The sequence below is a fragment of the Chlamydotis macqueenii genome, chromosome Z, assembly GCF_036417535.1.
Source record: "Chlamydotis macqueenii isolate bChlMac1 chromosome Z, bChlMac1.mat, whole genome shotgun sequence".
NCBI lineage: Eukaryota > Metazoa > Chordata > Aves > Otidiformes > Otididae > Chlamydotis > Chlamydotis macqueenii.
Genome location: NC_141593.1, coordinates 67,537,164 through 67,561,466, shown reverse-complemented (window position 1 = coordinate 67,561,466; position 24,303 = coordinate 67,537,164). Strand labels below are relative to the sequence as shown.

Below are 24,303 nucleotides of genomic sequence, written 5' to 3'. Positions count from 1 at the left end.
GGGAGCACCAACAGCTACCTCCCACCCGCTCCCGCCCTGGCCGCGGCCACTCTCCGCCTGCCAAGGCCGAAGGGGTCCTTTCTCATCAGCGCCCGCTCGCCCGCCTGACCCGGGCGTGCGCGCCGCCCCTCCGGCCGAGAGGCTGCGTTACTGGCGCACCCGCCGCTCCTCTGAAAGGAAAGAGGAGCGGGCCTAGTCCCTACCCTCCCTCGCCGGGAAGGGAGGCGCTGGGCCGGCCGAGGCAGGCAGCGGTGGGGCAGCCGCAAGCAGGCGCCGCCTCTAACGGCCGCGACTCTCGGCGCCAAAATTCAATCGTGGCGGGCGGCTGGGAGCGGCGCTGGTGGTGAGGGCCGTGGGGCGCGGGGGGCAGCCCCGCCGGCGGCCGGGGCGCGGGGCCCGGCCTGGCCCGGCTGATTCCGGCGACAGAGCTGCCAGCGAGGGCTCGCTTGGCAGGGGCACCTGCGGGGTTGTGGGGGGCCGCGGCGCTCTCGGCGGGAACGTGGGGCCAGGCGCCATGGCGGCGGCGGGGATGGGGCTGTGTTCTCGCAGCCCAGGCTGTCGTTTTTCTGGGCTTCAGTCCTCCGGTGGGGTGGGACGGAGCAGGGAGCAGTTCTGCAGGCTGGAAAAGGAGGCTGCCCGTCTGCCGGATTCCGAAAGATCCGAGCTTTTGCGTTTTCTTCATCGGCTGATGGAATACCGGCCAGCTTTCTGAGAAACCGGGGTTGTGCCACAGCCTTCGTGCAGGTGTCGTGATGAATGCTGTGTGAAGTCTCGTCGCTTAGAAGTGTTGAAGTACAGGTTATGGTTGGGATGCTTCCTGGATCTGGGGTCTGCTTGGAATGTTCCGCTTACAAATGCATGATCTTTTTGTTGTAAAAGGCGTGTGTTCTTTCCATCTTCTCACACATTTAGCTGTTTGGCATACAGTATGATTAGTGTGCTTCTTTTTTCTTTTTTTTTTTTTTTTTTCCCTATGTAGGGTTATAATCCAGATACCTTTCTTCATACTCTTGGGAGGAATACATTATCTAGTGTCATAGGAACATAGAGAAGATGTATGTCAAGTCAATTGTTCTTGAAGGATTTAAATCCTATGCTCAGAGGACGGAAGTTCGTGACTTTGATCCATTATTCAATGCTATTACTGGCTTGAATGGTAGTGGCAAATCCAATATCTTGGACTCAATCTGTTTCCTGTTGGGAATCACCAGTCTGTCACAGGTAAAGAGAGAGGGTGCATTAAGAAAGATTTTTCCTCTGTCAGCAATGTTTTATATTACTCTCTTGAGTAATCTCCAATGGAAACCCTGAAGTGGTGCTTCTATCAAAATAAATAGTTTTATTTACTTGGATTTTTCATTACATAAAATTGAGTCTCTGTCATTCTTCCTCATTCTTACATTAAGATCTTCAAAGTGTGCATCTTGGAACATAAAACTAAAATTACCCACTTAAAAGGTAGCAGCCTCAAGCTGAAGATCTTTTGCAACTAAGGGCACTAACTTGTTTATTTGTAGTAAACTTTGTCACTTCTAGATTGGATCTTAAAATTTGGCAAACTGGTTTATCAGAAAATAATAAGCTGGTTTTCATGCAGTGCCTGCTATTTAAAAGATTATATATCTGCTTTACGCTTACAAGAAAAATTATGCACTGTGAGATGACTTTGAATCTCTGTCATCGGGTGATTTTTTAAATTTCTTCCTCTCATCTTCCAGCAGACCTCCAAGGAACACTTTCCAATGAATTTCCTTGTGAACTGTATTATGAATAATGAATGCTCTTTAAGTAAACATACTGGTGACTGAACTAGTAATCTGTTTGTATTTTTTTTTAAAAAAATCCCATCTATTTGGTTTTTGTCAGGAATCTTGTGCAGAAACAATTAGCTGGCTCACTGAAACTAAACTGGCACACTCTGCTTGTGGTTTTACAACGCTAGCACCTTGCAGCTCCCATATGTCAATCTCTCATATGAACTCAAATCTACAGGAAGATGCTTTTACAAGCATTTTTTTCATTCAATTCTCCAAACCTATAGTAGCACACTGAAGCTGTGTAATGAATTTCTTTCAAAAATGTGTTTATCTGTTGCGTGGATTTAGGTGCGAGCTTCCAACTTGCACGACCTAGTTTATAAAAATGGGCAAGCTGGAATTACTAGAGCAACTGTGTCTATTACCTTTGATAATTCTGACAAGAAACGAAGTCCACTGGGATTTGAAGCTAATGATGAGGTCACCATCTCTAGGCAGGTGAGTCTTTAATATCTGTATTGCTCAATAACCTGTATATATTTTTACCATGCTCAACAGACTGACTTTTCAAGAAAAAACAAACTGTAATTTTTAAAGTCCCTAAGATTTGCAATTGCAGCAACACTTCTACAGTGTAGTTAGTAATAGATTTTAAATAATTGGAATTATTTGGGAAATTGGTTTAATATTGTTAAATGTATTGTGACAATAATGTTTTCTGTGGACTTGCACAGAAACATAATACTAATGAAATAATGTTCCTAAAGCAAGTTATAATTTTCTGTTTTGTGGCTTTTTCTTCTGCTTTCATATTTTCCTCTTAATATCTTGAATGTGTCTTAAATTTGGTCTCCAAGAACTGAGGGACCTTTATATTTCTGATGAAGATGTCTCCCTTGTTTAAAAAAAAAAGTGAAAACTTCTGGAGTTAGGAAGTTTTCTTGTCAATATTGCCCTTAATGACTGATATTTCTGAAGTTTTACTTAGATATTTTAAATATCTCTTCAGTCCAGTAAGATCTGTTTTGATGTTCTGCATAGTATGCATATGTATGTGTATGCAAAATAATATATGAAATGTGTTCAGATTTTTTATTCTCTATTACAGTTTATATTCTTATAATGTCAAGTCATTTAAAAATCACTTTAAGTTTCTTCCATTTCTTTTCCTTCTCTAGATCATCATTGGAGGTAGAAATAAGTATCTTATCAATGGTGTGAATGCTACCAGCACTCGTGTGCAGGATCTCTTCTGTTCTGTGGGACTCAATGTCAATAACCCTCACTTCCTCATTATGCAGGTATTGTGTGCATCTTTATAAAATCCCAAAGAAATAGAAATGCACTAAATTTGAGGTAGGATAGGTAGTGGAAGAGCACTTGATTTCCTAATCAGAGAAAAACTTCTTCTCAAGTAAAAATGAAATGTTTGTTAACTAGTTAAGATATCCAGTACAACATAGTTTCACCCTAAAACCTGTATCTTGTAGCACAAGACCTCATGTAGCAAGCTTTTTCTAAAACATATTCGGACTTTGTTTTCCTTTTTCTCTCTTTAACAGCTAGGTGTTGCTTTTATTATTGTGCTGAAAAGACAGAGATTTTCTTTCTCATTATGTGTGTTCCATTTTGAATGAAGTTGACATACCTGCTTTCTTAAGTCAAAATTAACAAAGGGAGACCTGACCAATTGAAAAGACTTTATAAACACCAACACAGAGACTGGACAAATCCCTGAAATATTTGCAAGGAATAATAAAACAGCAGGATTGACTGTTTCAAATGGAACTGTCACAACTTCCAGGGCGCAGAGGGTGAGGGAGCAGTTTTGCACCTATTCTGCTTCCGCCTAGTTACATATGAGCTAAATCTCCAAAAACCTAGTTTATGGTTAAAAGCTTATTCAACATCAGCAACTCAGTAAGACTCTAGAACCACATATGCACATAACTCCTTTAACATGTAATCAGGAATGTGGAGGATGAGCCTGAGGTAAGATATTTCTAAGATAAGAGGGGCCAAAGACAGCTGGTTAATATTCAAGGATCACCTCCTCCAAGCTCAGGAGTGATGCATCCCAACAAAGAAGAAGTCATGCAAAAACACCAGGAAGCCTGCATGGATGAACAAGGAGATGTCCCTGCTCCTTGCAGGGGGGTTGGACTAGATGACCTTTAAAGGTCCCTTCCAACACTAACGATTCTATGATTCTAAGGAGCTCCTGGACAAACTTAAACACAGAAAGGAAGCCTACAGACGAAGGAAGCAAGGACAAGTAGCCTGTGAGGAATACAGAGAAATTATCTGAGCAGCAGCTACTCATTCTTAAAAAGGGAAAAAAGGAAGACCAGGGGAACAACAGACCAGTCAGTCTCACCTCTGTGCCTGGCAGCTCAATGTCCAAGTGGAGATCAGTGATGAGTGGTGTTCCCCAGGGGTCAGTATTGGGACCAGCCCTGTTCAGCATCTTTGTTGGTGACATGGACAGTGGGGTAGAGTGCACCCTCAGCAAGTCTGCTAATGATGTGCGTTCGACATGCTGGAGGGAAGGGATGCCATCAAGAGGGACCTTGACAGGCTGGAGAGGTGGGCCCGTGAGAATCTCGTGATGTTGAACAAGACCCAGTCCATGGTGCTGCATGTGGGCTGGGGCAATTCCAAGGACAAATAGAGCCTGTGTGGAGAATGGATTCGGAGCAGCCCTGAGGAGAAGGACTTTGGGGTATTGATTGATGAGAAGCTCAAAATGACCCAGCAATGTGCACTTGCAGCCCAAAAAGCCAACTGCATTCTGGGCTACATCAAAAGAATCACGGCCAGCAGGTTGAGGGAGGTGATTCTCCCTCTCTACTCTGCTCTGGTGAGACCCCACCTGCAGGACTGTGTCCAGCTCTGTCCCAGCATGCTGGAGCAAGTCTAGAGGAGGCCGTGAAGATGATCAGAGGACTGGAGCACCTCTCTTACGAGGGCAGGCTGAGAGAGTTGGGGCTGTTCAGCCTGGAGAAGAGAAGGCTCCGGGGAGCCCTTATTGCAGCCTTTCAGTACTTTCAAGGGGGCTTGGAAGAAAGATGGGGACAGGCTTTATACCAGGGCCTGTTGTGATAGGTCAAGGGGTAATGGTTTTAACATAAAAGAGAGTAGATTTAGATTAGACATAAGGAAAAAATTCTTCACTGTGAGTGTGGTGAGGCACCGGAACATGTTGCCTGGAAAAGTTATGGATGCCCTATTCCTGGAAATGGATGGGGCTTTGAATGACCTGGTCTAGCAGAAGGTGTCCCTGCTCAGGGCAGGGCAGGTTGTAACCTTTAAAGGTCCTTTCCAACCAAAACCATTTTATGAATCTGATATAAGGGTAATTTCAATTTGCTGCATGAAGAAGTGCCTTGTTTGAACTTTCAAGGACCAAACAGTGGAGTAAACTAGATTATTGTTGTAGAACAAAAAAAAAGAGTTTGAGCTTATAATATAACTTATAAAAATGAGTGGGGTTTTGGGGGTTTGGAGTTTTGTTTTGTTTTTTTTACACAACCACTGTTTTTTTATCTTTCTGTCACTAGGGACGAATTACCAAGGTTCTAAATATGAAGCCACCAGAGGTAAGAAAGTTGTGGGAGTTTTTGTCTGAAGTTTTACTGATTTGTTTTTAATGACAAGAATCGGGAGGGGGGGCAGCAAAAAAAAAAGGTATTGAAGGGAGATGAGATGTTCAACTCAGTTCTGAGTTGAACCTATCTAACATAAGAAGAAATAAATTTTTGTTGCATTGCTTTATTTTAGATTTTAGCTATGATTGAAGAAGCAGCTGGTACTAGGATGTATGAATGCAAGAAAGCAGCTGTCCAGAAAACCATAGAGAAGAAGGACGCCAAACTGAAAGAAATTAACAGGGTACTACATGTTGGAAAGTATACTTTTTTATATTTGTTAATGATAACTGAATAACTAGTGTAGTGTGGTTTTTAATTTGTATTTATAGAATATTTCATTTCTGCACCTGGACTAGGTGTTCATGCTTAGACATATAAGAGTTCTTAAAATCTGAATATAAATGTTCTGGTTTATGTTTCAGGTCTTAAATGAGGAGATCAGTCCAACTCTACAGAAACTGAAAGAGGTATGGAAAAATTAGGAGAGTGGTAGGGCCCTTAAAGTACTGAAGAAATACTTTCAGCTATCCTGAACCAGTATGTGGTTGGTAAAAAACCAGCATGTTTGCAAGCTTTGTAGAATCTTTTCGGAGAGATAAATCCTATCTTCTGTCCAAATACAGAAAATGTGACATTCAGGACTTCCAGGAAATCCTAGAGAGCAATCCAGGGAGAAGGAAGAAAACAAAAGAACTCAATAAAAATAGAAAATAAAAACATATCTGAGTTCTTAAATCTTGTGTCAAGTGATATTTCTCCTGTACATTCAATTGTACAGCTATTGTTTTGTCTAAGGTTTTCCTAAGCAGGCCTGCAATGTACAAAATCAAATATATTACTTAACATGGAGAATCCTTCCTCTTATCTACAAATAATAATGCTAGTAGAAGTGCTTAGAAGATTTCTGTAACAGTCCTACTTAATATTATTTTTCCATGAAATTTTAGAGGTTATTTTATTGGTGTCTTTTCAGGAACGATTATCCTATCTAGAATACCAGAAATTAACACGAGCAATAGAACATACCAGCCGCCTCTGTATAGCTTATCAGTTTGTTCAGGCTGAAGAGGCAAAGGTATCCTCCGCTAAACTGTTAAAGGAAATGCAGGCTAACGTAGAGAAGTTTCGGGAATCGATGGCTGAAAGTGAAAAGAGGATGAGACAACTTAAAGAAGAAATAGCAGAGATAGAAAAGAAAAGGGAAGAGGTAGGTGAGAACAGAGTCGTGCTTGTCTGGCTATCTGAATATGAGGAGTTATGTGAGAAGGGAATTAATTTTACTGTTGATATTCTCTTGAATTTTTGTTTTCTTCTGGTGGGTTGTTTAGATTATGCACTGCTCACTGTCATTCTTAGACATTGTCTAAAAGACATCCATTTAAAGTTTTCATTTGTCTGGAATGCTTTACTTTCAATCGCTGCAAATGACTAATAACTGAAGAATATAAACTGTTTGCCCTCGCGTTTTCGCTCTGTGCATTCAATGGTAAGTTTTGCCAGATAACTTCTTTCTCCTTTTTTGTTGCTATCTCCAAATAAATACACTTCGTGTAGGAAACTCTTGTTCAACAAAAATCAGTACTAACCTCAGTTTTTCGCATAGTAAATTTGGTTAAGTACAGGATGGCCCATAGGTTCTTTGGATGCCTAAATGCAACTGTTCTACAGAGACTGTCCCATGATATGGGATGATGTGGGGCTTCAGTAGGGGTTTCAAGTTATTTTGGATTTCAGAGGAAAGAGATGTTTTGGCCTGTTTGCATTGGACTCTTAACTGCTTGCTTGATCAGATATTTATCTTTTTTTTTTCTACATATAGCTAAATAAACTGAAGATGAAATATTACAAATATTGTATCAGTTTCTTAGGCTAAATTAAATTTATTGCTGATTGTAGGAAGTTGGTGGTACACTTCGTTCTCTGGAAGATGCACTTTCAGAAATGCAAAGAGTTCATACTAAAGCACAAAGTGCCCTTGATCTCAAGAAGCAAAACTTAAAAAATGAAGAGAATAAGTACAAAGAACTAGTAAAAAGTATGCAGGAGGTAAGACCTTTGTATCTCATTTTTTTTAAACAATAAATCAATTCAGATTGAGGACAGCTGTTTTTTCTTACCTATTACTATAAGAAAAATCCCATGATTGGCTGGTATTACATCAGGAAAACTAACAAATGGTAAGGGCATTGTTTGATTTGTACAGCATAGATAGTAGATTCCCATTAGAAACAAAGGTGATGCATATACCAGGAATGTGCTGCTCTTTATTGGTGCCAACCTATTAAACTCAGGAGAGATCCTATAACTTCAAAAGTATTACGCTGTCTGTACACGTAGTATTCTTAAAAGTATAGGAGAAATTTCTACCCTGCATATTTCTTACAGTTTGGTTTTTTTTTAATGCAAGAGGAGCACTGAAGAGTACTTTAGTTTTTAGATATTAGGAAGAGAGAGCTATTTATCCTTGTTTTGCAGCAGTTGTCATCTCTTCCTGTATTTCATCTTTCTGTATATCTTCAGTGCACTCATGGAGCAAGTACACACTTGAAAACATGCAAGGCAAGTTGTAAGATCACAAAATCTGACAAAGGATCATAGAAATTTAGTTGATGAAACTACTCATAGCTCATCTAAACAATGTGAATTTAAAGTTAATGGGACTCAGGTTCTCTCTTCCTTTATTTTTGTTCTTTGTTTTGCTGAAGGATTCTAAAGCATTAGTGTCAAAGGAGAAAGAAATAAAGAAGACAGAGGAAGAACTAAATGCTTTACAGGAAGCAAGTGAAAAAGATGCAAATGCTTTAGCTGCAGCACAACAACATTTTAATGCTGTATCTGCTGGCTTGTCCAGCAATGACGATGGGGAAGAAGCTACTCTTGCTGGGCAAATGATGACCTGCAAAAATGAAATCAGCAAGGCAGTTACAGAGGCTAAACAGGTGAGAATAAAAGGCTGGTCTGAGACCAGCCTTCCTACTTCCTTTGAAAGTTGTCTGAAACCCAAATGACACACTTTCGAAAGATTTTAAAAGTTGTTATATGCGTTAAGGTGACTTTTTGGTAAAACAAGTAACTAAAAAACCCCATCCTTGCATAAATATAGATGAATAGGGGAAAAGCTATAACATTGCTGTAAGGACGTATAGAAGCTGGCATTTGAGACATAAAGTAGGACCACCGTACTCAAATGACTGATGATAATGGGATAGGAAGAAATTAAGACTGTTGTCCATGATACGCATTCATACTATAGAGATTTCTACAGTAGAACTTAATGGAATCAAAATAAAGATGGCTGAGACTGTGAATAGAGAGTCCAGAAGAAACTGTTTTCTCCTCAGTAAAACTGTGTGCTAGTCACATGACTGGAACAGACACCACTTCTTTTCTCTTGTGATAGGAAACCTCTCCTGGGTAGTTCTCACAGTGGAATTTAAATTTTCGAAGTTGGAAGTGCACCTTGCTTGTTTCACTTAAGGAAAAACTTTTGGAGAAAATAACCAGGATAGCTCTGTCCTACATAATTTTACCTTGTTTCTTCTCGGACTCTATTCATGTGCTAGTATGAGTTTTGTATCCAAATACATGATTTATGTTTTTATTGCCAAATCACCTGTGCCCTTGCTTTCAAAAGGCAAGGCTGCTTTTTGGCATTTCTGCAACCAGCAGAAAGTTTTACAAACTATATGAGCGCCTTGTTAGTGCAACTGTTTTAAATCTGCACCTGGAAGATTCTCTTTAAAGGTCTTCTGGTTCCATATTTTTTTACTCCTTACAGGCTCAAATGAAGTTGAATTATGCACAACAAGAATTAAAGACAAAACAAGCTGAAGTTAAAAAGATGGATGCAGGGTACAAGAAAGACCAAGAAGCACTTGAAGCTGTCAGAAAAATTAAAGAAAAACTAGAGAACCAGATGAAGAAGCTCAACTATGAAGGTCTGTGCATAACTTTGAGGGAATCTGAAAAGGCATATAGAAGTGTGGTGGGTTTACCGTGGCTGGCTGCCAGGTTGCCACCAAGCTGCTCTATCACTCCCCCTCCTGAACTGGACAGGCGAGAGAAAATACGATGAAAGGCTTATGGGTTGAGATAAGGACAGGGAGATCACTCAGCAATTACTGTCACAGGCAAAAAAACCTCAACGTGGGGAAACTAAATTGATGTATTACCAATCAATTCAGAGTAGGATAAGAGGAACAAACCTTAGAACACCTTCCTCTCACCTCTCCCTTCTTTCTGAATTCAACTTTGTTCCTGACTTTCTCTACGTCCTCCCTCTGAGTGGTGCAGGGTGACAGGGAATGGGGATTACATACAGACCGTATGCATTGCCTCAGCCACTCCCTCCTTACACTCTTCCCCTGTTCCCGCGTGGGATCCTACCACTGGGAGACAGTCGTTCATGAACTTCTCCATTGCAAGTCCTTCCCATGGGCTGCAGTTCCTCATGAACTACTCCGGTGTAAGGTCCCTTCCACAGGGTGCAGTCCTTCAGGAACAGACTGCTCCAGCATGGGTCCCCTGCGAGGTCGCAGGCACTGCCTGCTCCAGTGCAGGCTTCCCACCAGGCCACAGCCTCTTTTGGGATGCATCCACCTGCACCGATGTGAGGTTCTTCATGGGATGCAGGTGGATCTCTGCTCCTCTGTGGGCTTCCATGGGCTGCAGGCGGACAGCCTGCCTCACCATGGTCCACACCATGGGCTGCAGGGGAGTATCTCCTCTGGTGCCTGCAGCACCTCCTCCATTCTTTCACTGATTTTGGTGTCTGCAGGACTGTTTGTCTCACATATTCTCACTTTTCTCTCCCAGCTGCTGTTGCATAGCAGTTTTTTCCCCTTCTTTACTATGTTATCCCTGAGGTGCTACCACCATTGCTGATGGGCTCAGCCTTGGCCAACAGCGGGTCTATCTTGGAGGCAGCTGGAACTGGCTCAGATGGACACAGAAGGAAAGAAAAACAAAAAGACTTACTCTCTGCTTCCCATCAGCAGGCAATGTCCAACCGCTTACTACAATGTAGGGCCTCAGTACACCTAGCAGCTGATCTGGAAGACAAACGCCTTAATAATGAATGCCCCTTCCTCTCCTCCTTTCTCTTAGCTCTTATTACTGAGCACTCCTTCATATGATATGGAGTATCATTTGAGTCAGCTCTCCTGGCTATGTCCCCTCTCAGTCTCTTGCCCACCCACACCTGAAGTGACCAGGCCTGATTAACAGGCCTGAGCCAGAGTTGACCCATGGATGATCTGTATCATATTGCTATGTTTAGCAGGATTGTGTTGTTTTAATTATAACTTCAGTATACACAGAGTGTGAGAAAGTACATCATGAGAATGGATAACAGCTCCTTAGCCTTGTGTAAGAAAAACCAGAAGATATGCAAGAGAGAAGCGTTACATCACAGCAATTCCCTTCTTTCCTCTTTTGAGCTCTGGCCAAGCTCTACAGGGGGGGCAACAGGGTAGCTGAAACCAGGTGGTTCCACATTTTAGAATAATGAAAGGAAGTTGTTTATTTAGCACTATAAAAGACTGGACCCTCTTGCAGCGACTTTGGAGACCTCACCTACAAGTGGATGTACTGTGTAGGACCTCCCAATTGCTGGGACAGGCTCTCCAAATCCTCGCTGCAACTGGGGCTCCCCAGCAACTGTGGATCTGGATGATGGTAATGTATTAATATGGCAATTGGTGATGTATGCTTCTTAATCACTATACTTATTTTCATGTCGTAATGATTAGATGCATTACCTTTAAATGCTATTGCTGTTACTCTGTTGATAATCACTACTAATATTTTATTACCTTCTCTATTTGAATAAATCAAGTGAAACTTACTTAAGTTTGTGGAGTATTTTGGTATTTGAACCTTTTGTGCTGATCCTGCTCTGTGGTAAAAACAACAGCCTACTGGCCTTTGGAAGAGGGGTTGGAGGGACAGCCTTGATGGTGTGTGAAGCAGTGCTAAGCAGTAGCCCAAACACTGATACGTTACCAACACCATTCTACTAGAAATAGAAAGCACAGCACTAATGAAGGCTGCGATCAGGAAAGTTAACTCCATCCCAGCCAGACCCAGTACAAGAAGGAACTGAAAAAATAAGTATGCTGCTTTCAAGCACAAAGAAATTTCTCTGGTCAAAGCTCTGCAAGTTCTTGTCTTCCACAGAAAATAGTTTATAATAATTTGAGTTTTATAAACTGTAGGCCAAATCTTTTAAAGTTTGATGGAAAATGTAAAATTTAGATGAAAAAAGTGACCAAACTCCCTATTCCTTCCTGGGTTTCCCTGCTTTAAAACACTTCTTAAAGTTCATTTCTTATTCCACGTGACATTTGTTGCAGAAGCTACTCAAAACTGTAAATCGATATCCAGACATTCAGAGAAGCACATTAGACTTTAAATTCATTCTTTGGATGTTTGGTATTGTGATGGTGTTAATTTATCTAAACTGGAGATTCACAAATAATTTTAGAAAGCCTTTCAATTAAATATTCTCTCTTTATATGTATATAAACAGTGTAGCATACCAATTTTTAAGCTAACAGATTTCTGTGCTCTGAATGTTTATCTACCGTTTGTGTTCAACTCTCAAGAAGCGAAAGAAGAAGCCCTATTGGCAAAAAGGCAGGCACTGACTCGTGACATCAGCCGACTGAGAGAATTGTATGAAGACCTAATGGCAAAGTTTCCTCATCTGCAGTTTGACTACAAGTAAGATCTCGGTGTGATCCTAAAAGACATTTGAAAGTGCTTTTTGGGGCATGTTACGTGTGGCTGATGGGGTTTAGAGGGTAATTCCATCAATTGCTTAGCTGTTGCTTTCCTTTTAGTGCCAGTGAATAATGACTATATCTTACCTGCAATGCAAGTGAAGGGGAGAAGTGGGGTGGAAGTCAGGAAATGTTAATTGAATTAATGGGCAGCAGGGAAAGTGATATGGTCATTCTAAAATGGTAGCCTTATCAAAATCACTGGAATTTAAAAGTTTTTTTTATGATGGTGTTTGCAAGCAATAACGTAAGTTCAATAGCTAAAACCAGGAATCTAAAGGTCTAAACTGCAAAAATATGCAATTATTTTTCAGAGTCCTTCCTGAGGACTGTGAGTAGACTTGCTCTGTGGAGGTCAATGTTGTATCCTCTACACCAAATATATGTGTCCCCAGATCTATTTGCTTATGTAATAATCAGTCTGAACATATTCCTATAGCTGTGCTATGTTAGGACTTAGTAAAAAGAAATTGAAAATTGCATGAACAAATTATATCAAAATCAGGAAGGACATTCTTCTAGTGACTTTGTAACTGACTCTTTATTGGGAAGTCTCTTGCCCTAGAGTATTTAATTTAACCATTTTCTGTGGGGTTTTTTTTCCGGATAGAATTTAGAACTTCTTATACCAATAAGCAGTATGAGTTTTTAAGTATAATTTTTTAAAGATACATGGGAGAGAGACAAACCTGTGATTATCATAATTTGAATTTAAGATATCCAGAAAAAAATTGGAATCCAAAGTCCGTGAAAGGCCTTGTTGTGTCTCTTATCACTGTGAAAGATGTGTCTAAAGCAAAAGCTCTAGAAGTGGTGGCTGGAGGGAAACTCTATAACATTATTGTGGACACAGAGGTATGTTTATTACTTAACGCGGAACTCTGAATGTTGAGATGAGGCTGTGTGATTCAGCATGATTAGCGAGTATGTGCATTGTGCATGTCTAAGAGGTGGTTTAGACCCTTGTACATATTTAAATGAGGTGAAGAGAGTCATGTATAGTTATTAGCAACAATATATTCCTTTTGCAATGCCCTCTTGTCTTACTTCACAAACTCAGTTATGTATTCAGGTATACTTTGTAATTCTTCTTGTTTGAGGTTACTGGCAAAAAGCTTTTAGAAAAAGGTGAACTAAAGCGTCGATACACCATCATTCCACTGACTAAAATTTCAGCCAGGTGTATTGGACAAGACACAGTCAAGTTGGCCCAAACTTTGGTATGTAATTAAATACACTATTTACACTATTTTGCTTGTGTACCTTTTTCATTTTGTTTCTTTGCTAAAAATGTGGGCTTCTCAATGGTTATACTAATAATTTCTATAGGATTTGAGGCTATCATTATTTTATTTTTTTTACTTTGTGTCCTTTCAGCTAAGCGATGTCTAAGTGGATATTAATTATTCTACTTTTAACTGAAATTATTTTAAAATGTAATAATGTTTTTTAAAAGTGTTTTTATCAAGAGAAGGCAAATTAAATTTGAAAATTCTTATAACTTGAGGCATACTAACTGCATTTAATTTGATTTCTAGGCTGGTCGTGATAACTTGCATTTAGCCCTTTCTCTAGTTGGATATGAATCTGAACTGCAAAAAGCAATGGAATATGTCTTTGGAACAACACTGATCTGTAATATCATGGATAATGCTAAGAAAGTGACCTTTGACAAAAGGATAATGACGAGAAGTGTTACACTTGATGGAGAAGTGTTTGACCCCCAGGGCACTCTGCATGGAGGCAATTGCTGGTTTTGTTCATATAATATTGTGTATCTGTTGATTTTTTACTACTCTGCATGTTTTTTTATAAAAATGAACAATCACCTTTTTGTTTATACTCATACTGGGGCTAATATGATCAATTTGAACAAAGATTTTTCACATTTGAGCTGAAATAAGATTGATTAGACTAAGAAAAAATTAGCAGCAAACTATTCATGTAAAGTGGGTTAGATTTTAAATACTTAAATCTTATTTGGCTATATAATCCTCTTACAAGGAGGAATGCTTTGAATTCAAGCAATTTTAAAAGTAATTAATATTTAATTTGAGGTAATTTCATAAATTATGAAAAGATAGTTGATTTCACAATAAACAGATGTGTAGTATTGAAGTCTGCAGAACTAAATTCTATAACAGGAAGTAGCCTTTCTCCACTGAGAAATACTGTAGCTTTAGCCTGGCTGCCCCTCTGTTTGTAACTAAAACAAATCATTCATGTGCCTCATTATCAACATGTGGAATATGCTTTTTGACAGTGGTGAATCCACTAGTCTAATTCCAGTTAGCTTGACCTTTTTTTTTTTTTTTTTTTTTTTTTCACTGAACAGGTGCATCCTCACAGGCCTCACCAATATTGTCTAAACTTCAAGAAATGAAAGACGTTGAAGTAGAACTCAGGACTAAGGAATCTGAACTGGAGACTGTAGAGAAGGAACTGGCAAGCTTGAAGAATGTTGCTGAAACGTAAGGTTTACCCTGTGTAATGTCTATAATTTTTTCTTATGTGACTGAGTAAATGTAATCTAAAGAAGTATTTTTGGAGGGCATAGGACCTGTTTAGAACGTAATATGCAGAAAATTATTCCCTTCCTCCCTCTCCCCCTCAATTTAATTTGGAAGTACAGCAATCAACAAGCAAATTTAGTTTTTACGTAACACATGAAAGAAAACTTTATTTTGGACGATACAGGAAAACATCGCATGCAATGATGCGTACTTGAAATCACCTGAAGTTTCCCAAAGTTTAATGAAATCCACTAAAGAATGTACCTGGTCCAGCTGTATTTTGTCACACCATACAGAATTTCAGTTTGTGATAGCTTATTTTCATCCCAAGCAAATATAAAGACACTAAAGAGGAATAACTGAATGATACTGCTGTAAGGATTTAAATTAAGTAATTTCAAGTATATTTGTTTTTTGACTATTCAGTTACTGAAGATCTCTTTAAAAGATGGAATGTAAAAATATGTTTAGTCAGTTCTGTAAAAATCCCATAAAGAGATAGTGTTGTGTAATATTCTGTCTGGATTTATTTTTCAAATTGTTTTGAGTTATAACAGACTTGCAGAAATATGGCCAAAAGGAAGAAATGAGTTTTGCTTGTAGATATTTTTTCTTTAATGCTTCAGCCTAACATCTGCTGCCGGTTTGGAAAAAACATGACCTCTGAATTGTTGCATCTGTTAGTTTTTAATATACCTTACCAGGACTACATAACCAGGAGTTAGATTTGTGTTAACTTACATACCTACAAACTTTACAGTTGCTATTAAATGAATTATATCAGACTTTCCTGCATTTAGGCTTATTTGTCTTACAGTCATTGTTGCATCTCTTACTTATTTCTGTAACTGCTTATGTCAACTTTGAAACTGAAGTGCTGGGTACCCTGCATTATAGCAGTGTATATCCTTACTGTCTCCAAAGGTGCCGGCAACTGAAGCAGCAGTGGGAGATGAAGTCTGAGGAAGCAGAGCTGTTGCAAACAAAGCTTCATCAAAGTGCTTTTCACAAACAAGAGGAAGAGCTGCTTGCCTTGAAGAAGACCATTGGTGACAAATGCGTTCTTAATCTTTTAACTGAAAACTAATGGCTGAGAATGAGATGGATATTTGGCTGTTTGAGTAGCAGAATCTTTGCTTAAGAAAAAAATATTTTTTGCTTTGAAAATACTAGCTGCATTGGAATATGTAACATACAGAATCACAATAGACTGACATAGAGGTCATTCTCTTGTAGTAAAGGTTATATTCTTATTAAATGTTTTATATACTTGACAATAAAAGGAAAAATGGCTTTGCAGGGAAGTTTTAAAATTTATTTAATCCCGTATTTGAGTAATCTTTGTTTTTTCCAACCATCTGTGTAGATATTTAAGGTTAGCAATATAAACAGTTTGCATAACAAGAAAGCATTGCAAAGAAGCAATGTTCATATAGCTAAAGAAAAATGTAAAAGGAAGCAAATGGAACAATAAGTAAAACATCTAAAGAAAAAAGATGTACAGAAGTGATACATAAGTAAACACAGTGCTCAGGGATGAGGTGAATCTTAGTAGGTAGCCAGCTGATGAATTACTTCTTGATTCTATGATTTGGCATATACTTGCCCTTATCAAAAAAGGGAAAATAGGCTTGTTTTCATTAATTTTAATGATTGGTTATCCATTTGATGCCCTACCAGTAACTGGCAACAGCAACACACTGTGTTGGAGTAATCGTAGAAACAGCTGACTTCAGTAACTAGTAAATGTATAAGAACAATGCCCAATCTCAGTACTGTACTTCTTGATTCAGCGGAGTGTGAAGAGACATTAAAGAAAACTGAAGAAAGCCAAAAGAAAGCAGAAGATAAATATAAGGTGTTGGAGAACAAAATTAAAAATGCAGAAGCGGAACGTGAAAAAGAGCTTAAAAATGCCCAGCAGAATCTAGATGGTGCCAAGAAAAAGGCAGATGCTTCAAACAAAAAGATGAAAGAAAAGCAGCAGGTAAAACTTACCTTTGTTGGCAATTTTCTCAACGTCAAAAGTAGTTGCAGTACTCGGTGTGATTCTCCTGAAGTTTTAATACTGTCAGTTTGGAACTTAATATATTACTCTGTAGTCACTGACATAGAAATTGCTGATCCTTTTTTTTTGTGAGATTGCCTCCTTGCTGAAAAACAGGTACTATTAATCATCTGCAGCATTTACTATGTCAAACTGAATCTTAATTCTTTCCATTTAAGTATAACTGTAATAAGTTTGAAAACATCTCTCCAGGAAGTTAAAGCTTTAGTTCTGGAACTTGAAGAGCTAAAACAAGAACAGGCCTCCTATAAAGAACAGATAGCGGCTGCAGATAAAGCAATCAAATCCTACCAGGAGCAAGTCAATGCTATGGCAGCTGAGGTGTCTAAGACAGAGGTAAATGGAAATACTGTATTTCATTGTCTGTTTTAATGTTATTGAAGAGATGATCCCCTAAAGCTCAAATTACAATGTGTACTTTGTTGTCTGGATTTTCTTGCCACTGCTCAATGATGTTTAGCCTAGGTGTTATTTTTTTGCTTTGTTACTATATATGAATTTTTCCCTGCTTGCTCGCCATGTCTGTCCCTTGTAACAACTGTCTAACATCAGCCTTTAAAAGAAGCTAATAAATAGCTGTTTGATTTGCTCTTCAGGCATCGGTAGAGGAATCACAGAAGGAGCTGGCCAGACAAAAGGAAGTAATTGCATTACAGAGTAAAGAAATTAAAGCCAAATCTGCAGAGATAATTAAATACAGAGAACAAGATAATGAATTACAGCTTAAGGTTGAAGCATTAGAACACAACATCAGCAAACATAATCAAGAGACTGCTGATGCTGCTGCCAAGGTATTCCAGAACTGTACTCTTCCTTGCATCTTGTGACCAAGAATGGTTACTTCCCTTGCCACATGCAAAGGAAATAGTCTTTTTTTCTTAATAAGCACTGTCATATTTGCAGCTCTTGCTGCCGGGAGGAGGGGGGTGGACATTGTAAATTGCAAGAGAGCTTATCAGTATGAACTGATAGAGAGTAGATTACAGTGAGAAGATGTTCAGCAAGAAGAACGTTCTGACTGTATGGACATATTGCGTAACTAATTAAAGAAACTAATCCTGAGATTTAGTGACAGTGGCTTAGTAAAATGGTATATGTGAAAGCTCCCTTAAAGTCTTGCATTCATCTGCACTCTTGGAAATCACATGAAGCATTATAAAGGTACGCACCTGTGCTGTGCCAGGATAGAAGAGTTAATGATGTAGAGGAATTTCAGGATGTTGAGTTTTTTAAAATTTTATTTTTAAGTCATATTTGAGAAGGCAAAAAAACCCACCCTCAACATATCTTCTTGTTTACAGGTGACCAAAATGCTGAAAGAGTATGACTGGATAGCTTCAGATAGAGCACTTTTTGGTCAGCCAAACACAGTCTATGACTTCAAAACTACCAATCCTAAAGAAGTGATTCAGAAGCTGCAGAACTTGCAGGAGAGAAAAGAGAAGTTGAGAAGGAACGTGAACATGAAAGCTATAAGTATGCTTTCTGAGACAGAGGAGAGGGTAAACATTCTGTGCTTTAACCTTTTAATGATTGTGCAGGTTGGGTATATGGTATTATGTATAACATAGCTTTATATTTTCATATGCTTATTTCAGAGTACACCAAAAATAAAACAATCTTCATGAGGTAGCAGGAAACCTTTTGTTGGATCTTTTATACTAATCTTATTTTGAAATATTCACTTGTGCACTAGTTTTCTAGGTTTTGCATAATCTTGACTTTGAATGGTAAAAAGAATTTCATTCCTTCCTACCTCAGTGCATTGTAAGCTGGCAGCTGCAGTGTTAGGCAAGGTTTGTGGTATCCGTTACAGTATCTGAGAATTGCATACTTGATTAAAGGCTGCAGATAAAAAAAACCTGTTCATCTTCAAGCCTGATAGTTTGAAGTTGTTCCAGAGTTATCTCAAATTCATCTGTATCTTGAAGCTATTCCAGGATTGCCCACTGACTGACACTTCAAATTTTCTAGTACTATTTCATGATTAGAATTGGCCTGTTCTTCCTATTAGCCACCAGAAGCATCCTTTCTTTTATGGAAAAGCAAATAAAACATCGATTAACTTGAAAAGAAAGTGCATCTTTGAGAGTAATATTTGTCTTCCCCTTTGCCGATTGTTGAAAATGCTAATGCTGTAATTTATAAATAATATCCTAAAACTTAAATCCTGTGTACAGCTAAATCACTGCTTTGGTGGTGATGGCTATTTCGTATTCAATGGCTATTTCAATCTTGTGGTGATGGCTATTTCATAGTTACAAAAACAACAGTGAAACTAAGATTAGCACAAAATGTATTTAAGCACAAAGTTCATGGCAATCAATCTTTTCTTCTCGTTGCACCAGTACAATGACTTGATGAAGAAAAGAAGAACTGTAGAGAATGACAAGTCAAAAATTATTGCAACTATTGAAGAGCTTGACCAGAAGAAAACTGAAGCTGTACAAATTGCTTGGAAAAAGGTATGACACTTGAAATCTAATATTCACATTTTAGCAGAGGATTAGATTTATCTTAAACGACTAGTTTGCATATTTCCATGGAAAAAAGAAAATATGTCTACAGAACTGATCTCCATTTCCTAGTATTTAAATTAAAAAACCTCCTGTTTCATCTCACTTTTGAGAATAAGACATGAATTTTTTGAGAATTGTAAAGATACAGTTAAACCTAAAAAACTACTTTACCATTCCCTTGTCATAGTTTAGCCTCACCGAGGACCAAGCTATGCAGTCTCTCATTCACTCAACCCACCCTCCAGCTGGACAGAGTGGAAAATTGGTAAAGAAAACAAGGCAAAACTTGTGGGTTAAGAATAAAAAGAGTTTAAGAGAACAACAGAAGAGAACAGAGATGGAAAACAAACCAAACCAGTAACAGAAAATACTGTAGCATGTAACTTAGAGTACAAGAGCTAACAGTAGATCCTGATGCTCAGCTCCATCCTGAGTGGCAGGAACCTGCCCCTCAGCACAGTCCCCACTTTATATACTGAGCAGGATGTCACAAGGTGTGGAATGGCTCTTTGGCCAATTTGGGGAAACCATCCCAGCTGTTGGCTAATTAGTAACCTATCCCAGCTGGGTGCCCCAGCCACAGGGGCCACCAGCTCCAGTTCCTCTCCCAGCTCAGGTGAAAATTAACTCTGTCCTAGCCAGATTCAGGACAACTCTTTTAGTACCCACAAAAATTTAAGGAAGGTTAGGCTCCTGGCATGCTGAAATCAATGCCTCTCACATGGAGGTTGGACAAAAAGTGATACAGTTGTCTTGTTTGCTTAAGCCAATATTTGGCCAGAGTTAAAATCCTCTGGTCCTGTGTAGCCCAATACAATGTGGGGCTGTGGACCTCGGCTACTGTTCCTGTCACCGATGGGATGGATAATACTGGGGTAAAGCAACAGCTGATTTGTTTCTGTTATCTAAGTACTCTGCCTTCTTACTTGTTCTCTCATATAATGAACTATAAAAAGTATAAAATTTTCCCTTTCTACATGGAAAGCTCTTGACACACTCCTCTGCTGTACCAGGAGAACCTGTACTTTTTGGCTTTTGAGAAGACTGATTTTTTCTAAGACTAAATTGCTCACAAATGAAGTATAGGTTTTAATTATTACTGCCTGTAATCAAGATACCACTGACAAAGTGGTACCTTTTCTTTGCAAAATCTTGTTTGGAAAAAAATCTCTTTTCAGTACAGGGAAAATAAAAGATTCCATATGCTAATATTTTCTCACTATCCTGTATGTGCCAGTCTTCAAGACATAAGAAGTCACTGGGTTAAACTGGGCAAGGCATCTGGAGTATAGTACAGCTTACCACCAAGTTCTGATCTCTTTGTGCTCTTGAGTCGAAGCATATACATACATCTTTTATGGTCTGACTTCTAGGTGAATGAAGACTTTGGTTCCATTTTCTCAATGCTTCTACCAGGAGCCAAAGCTATGCTAGCACCCTCTAACACCAAGAATGTCATGGAGGGTCTGGAGTTCAGAGTTGCCTTAGGAAACACCTGGAAGGAAAACTTAACAGAACTTAGTGGAGGACAAAGGTTGGTGAACTTTGTGGGGTTTTTGTTCGTTTTCCATTGCAGCTGTGTATATAATTGACATGTCTAGCTAATTACAGTTCAGAAAAGCAAAAAATGAATCTTTTCTCTGGCCAAGTCAGGGACTCTCTCCTTCCAAGCTGACTTAATATTACTTGGCATATGATAACAAACAAAACTTTACTCCATGGAGAAGTGACTAAAAATGAATTGAGTGGTGAGAAAACTGCATTTAATTCTAGGTAGTACTGAGGTACTGTTGAATTAAATCCTCCAGCCTTTCATTTGTAATCTCAAAAATCTACACAGACAAGTTCTACCCCAGTGTCAAAGTAGCATCACAGTGAGTTTTCGTCTCCAGTGATTACAGCTACTGGGTAGCTTCTTTGCAACCTCTAAGGAAAAGTCTAGGAAATTTAAAAGTAGAAACAGAATTTAGGACCAAGTGAGACAAAGAGACAAAACTTTTGGGAGGACACAATGCTTCAAGAACTGTACATTGAAAACAGCACTGCAAAACTCAGAATTGAAAATAGATAAAGAAACAGCTTGTTTTTAAATGTCATCACCCAACTAACCTGATCTTCCAGTAAAAGAGTAAGTAACATTTGCCATTTCTGGCAGAAGGCTTCACATTTTGAAATCAGAAGTTGTGGCAGAAGCTGTCATTCTGTCACTCTTCAGAACTCATAGCATGAATGTGCTTTTGAGAGGGCATTTTGTTACCACCAAACAATTGTTTTCATAAGCCAAAGCCTCTCAAACAAGAGGGTAAAACATAACTTTCTTGTTCTCTATATTAGATCCTTGGTGGCCTTGTCCTTGATCTTATCCATGCTTCTCTTCAAACCTGCCCCAATTTACATCTTGGATGAAGTGGATGCAGCCCTTGATCTCTCTCATACCCAGAATATTGGGCAGATGCTTCATACTCATTTCAGACATTCTCAGGTATGACCTTGAAACTATTGTGATCATCTATTTATGGACTTCATTATTTTCAGAGGCAGTCTGCCACTGAGGAATCTCAGCTGTTCAAGGATTTTATTCCAGAGATGTGTGTTGTATTTCTGAGGTATTTCAAATGGAGGTTATGCAGATCATACGGCAGCTGTGAAACTTCTGAGCATTACACTTTAATGTAAGCTATTGCTGCAGTGTCTAAAAAACAGGTAGTAATGGCGAAGAGTATCTGTAATATAATCAATTTTAGCCATGACCAACATCCAGAAATTTTTATATTTGCTGGAGATCTTTAACTTGATTTTATTTTTGATCCTGTTGAAATAAGCCAGGCACTAGTAGAAAGAATCTCCTTATCACTGAGGCCTATGTATGAAAAAAATCTGTAGAACTGAAGAAACTTACTACTTTGAGTGAAAGGCAGTACCTGTCTATTTGGTGGGAGGACTTGACCTTTCTAAATTATGAGAGAGAGGAGGGCAACATTTCTTATCAGTACTGTAAAATAATTTGAGCAATATCTTCAGACTATAAAAGATCCTGCATTCTTACAAAATTTGTGGCAACATTTTTTTTTTCCAGTGATTGATGCACCATGAACGGGCATTCCGTGCTGTGGCCTGTATCCCAGGCCAAGCGCTGGGATATGGCCACAGCTGTACATCATTAGCTGCAGAAAATGTCTGGCCTGTAGGTGTATGTTAACCTGCCTAGCACATTCTCTTGGGCTTCTGTTACATTTAGAATTTTTTTTTAAGAATTACCACAAAGATATTAGCCAAGTAAAGTAAAAGGAATCCCCTTTTTAGAAGCCTTTTCATTTAAAGTCTTTACTTGGATGGCAGCATTTACTTTAAGCTTTCTGGTTTGTTTCAGTTCATTGTGGTGTCCTTGAAGGATGGAATGTTTAGCAATGCAAATGTCCTCTACAAGACCAAGTTTGTGGATGGTGTGTCCACTGTTGAAAGATACAGTCAGCGTCAAAGCAGAAGAAACGCTGCCCCCGAAAAAGCATGCAAGAATGCCGGAAGAAGACCCTCAGAACCGGGAATTTTGTGTGCAGTAGCAACTCCTTAAGTGTTGTCTATAACTAGGCCAAGAAGAAGCTCTTTAATGTTAAATTTTTTTTTTTCTACAGTAGGTCTGTTCAATGTTGAAATACTCTTTTATGTCTTAGCGTGTAGTTCACATCCACACCTCATTAAGCATTGAAATTTACAGGAGACTGTTGCCTGTACTCTTAGCCAAACTGGCCGCATTTATTCCTTTTGGTGTCCTGTAATTCCCGTCACCCAGCCCTCTGTAAGCATGTACACATAAAGGTACCTAAACAGCAGCTCTGTAAGCTCAAGAGGAGGAACTGAAGCTTTTGAATGTGGAAATCAGATTTGACTTGCAGTGGTTATGGCACTCAGAAAACCGTTTGCGAAGTGTAAACACTGTTTTTGTCTCCCATTGTCAAATACCAGAAAAAAAATAGCATACCTGTTTTTAAGCTACTGTAATTGTTGATGACTGCCTTTCTTCCCAATTTATTTTAGCAATTTGCTGCCCTGGTTTTAACCATTTTAATAAAAAAAATGTTTTTAACTAACAACCTGGTTGTTATGTATGTGCTTTCCTTCCTTGCTGTTTTTCACTGAACAGTGCCTACTCAGACCACTTTCTCAATTCTGAACTTCCTGCTGCATTTCTCAAAGTTATTTAATTCTGTACTCTAAACATTAGAGGTAAGAGAAAAAAAAACTGGTTTTAGCCATGGATGGTCATAATGAAATTCAGCCATCCTAGTGGGTCTTCCCTTACCACTGAACCCAAATAACATGATCCTGCTGCCTTCACTGGCCAGGAACAATGTGTCTGTGAACTCAGCTTTGGCTGTAGCACCACAGCGAAGGTCTTTGCTCACCACAGCAAGCTGGAGCATGGGCGAGGGACGCAGACCCCTACCAGCAGTAGCGAGGCTCTGTTTTGGGTGCCTATTGTCTGACAGTGTTTGTCTTGCCAGATCATGCTTCAACCAGTGGGTAGCTTACAGCCATGAAGTTTTTATGTGCTTGCTCTCCTCTGCTTAGCTGATATTTTTTTTTTTTTCTCCTTCTCTTTTCTCTTTTACCTTCTTTCAGAACACCATTTAGAAAAGTAAATTTAATTGAGGCAGGGATGTGTCCATGTCTGGAATAGTTTGAAAATATTAAGTTCTTGACTATTTAAACAAATCTTTCATCTCATGGCCTGTGTGTATATGTGTGGTTTTTATATATGTAATATATACAGCCAGCCCCTCACCCTGCCTGGTTGCAAGAGACCAAGCTGTTGGCTTAAAAAACAAATTCACGCAGTTCCTCTGAAGTGGAGGCTGTCATTTGTAACAGCCACCTTCAGTCTGAACAGCCGACACTGCATCAGCAGGAGGTGAGGGGCCTGAGAGCAGAACTCAAAGGCACACACTGAATTTGAAACAGGAATACGGTAAAATACTCGCAGTGGGAGGAAAAAACACTACCAGTCACTCTGAAG

General features: G+C 39.1%; 1 protein-coding gene across 1 annotated transcript; it reads left to right on the top strand.

The window, feature by feature from the left end:
- Window positions 1–1,043: 1,043 nt before the first annotated feature.
- Window positions 1,044–22,872, top strand: SMC2 (structural maintenance of chromosomes 2). Its single transcript, XM_010130714.2, has 24 exons — window positions 1,044–1,221; window positions 2,106–2,255; window positions 2,936–3,058; window positions 5,318–5,356; window positions 5,538–5,648; window positions 5,830–5,874; window positions 6,381–6,614; window positions 7,304–7,453; window positions 8,113–8,346; window positions 9,186–9,345; window positions 12,013–12,130; window positions 12,906–13,044; window positions 13,290–13,409; window positions 13,728–13,932; window positions 14,525–14,660; window positions 15,627–15,751; window positions 16,496–16,689; window positions 16,963–17,106; window positions 17,367–17,561; window positions 18,072–18,272; window positions 19,119–19,235; window positions 20,663–20,823; window positions 21,624–21,771; window positions 22,660–22,872. Exons 1-24 carry the CDS (start codon window positions 1,054–1,056, stop codon window positions 22,858–22,860), a joined length of 3,618 nt encoding a protein of 1,205 aa, XP_010129016.2. The 5' UTR covers window positions 1,044–1,053; the 3' UTR covers window positions 22,861–22,872.
- Window positions 22,873–24,303: the final 1,431 nt, after the last annotated feature.

Excerpts from the sequence above, each read along its gene's own strand:
- SMC2 (XM_010130714.2), top strand. The coding sequence starts at position 1,054 with ATGTATGTCAAGTCAATTGTTCTTGAAGGATTTAAATCCTATGCTCAG. Across the intron at positions 1,222-2,105 it reads GAATCACCAGTCTGTCACAG|GTGCGAGCTTCCAACTTGCA; the intron begins GTAAAGAGAGAG and ends GCGTGGATTTAG. Across the intron at positions 16,690-16,962 it reads AGATGAAAGAAAAGCAGCAG|GAAGTTAAAGCTTTAGTTCT; the intron begins GTAAAACTTACC and ends ACATCTCTCCAG.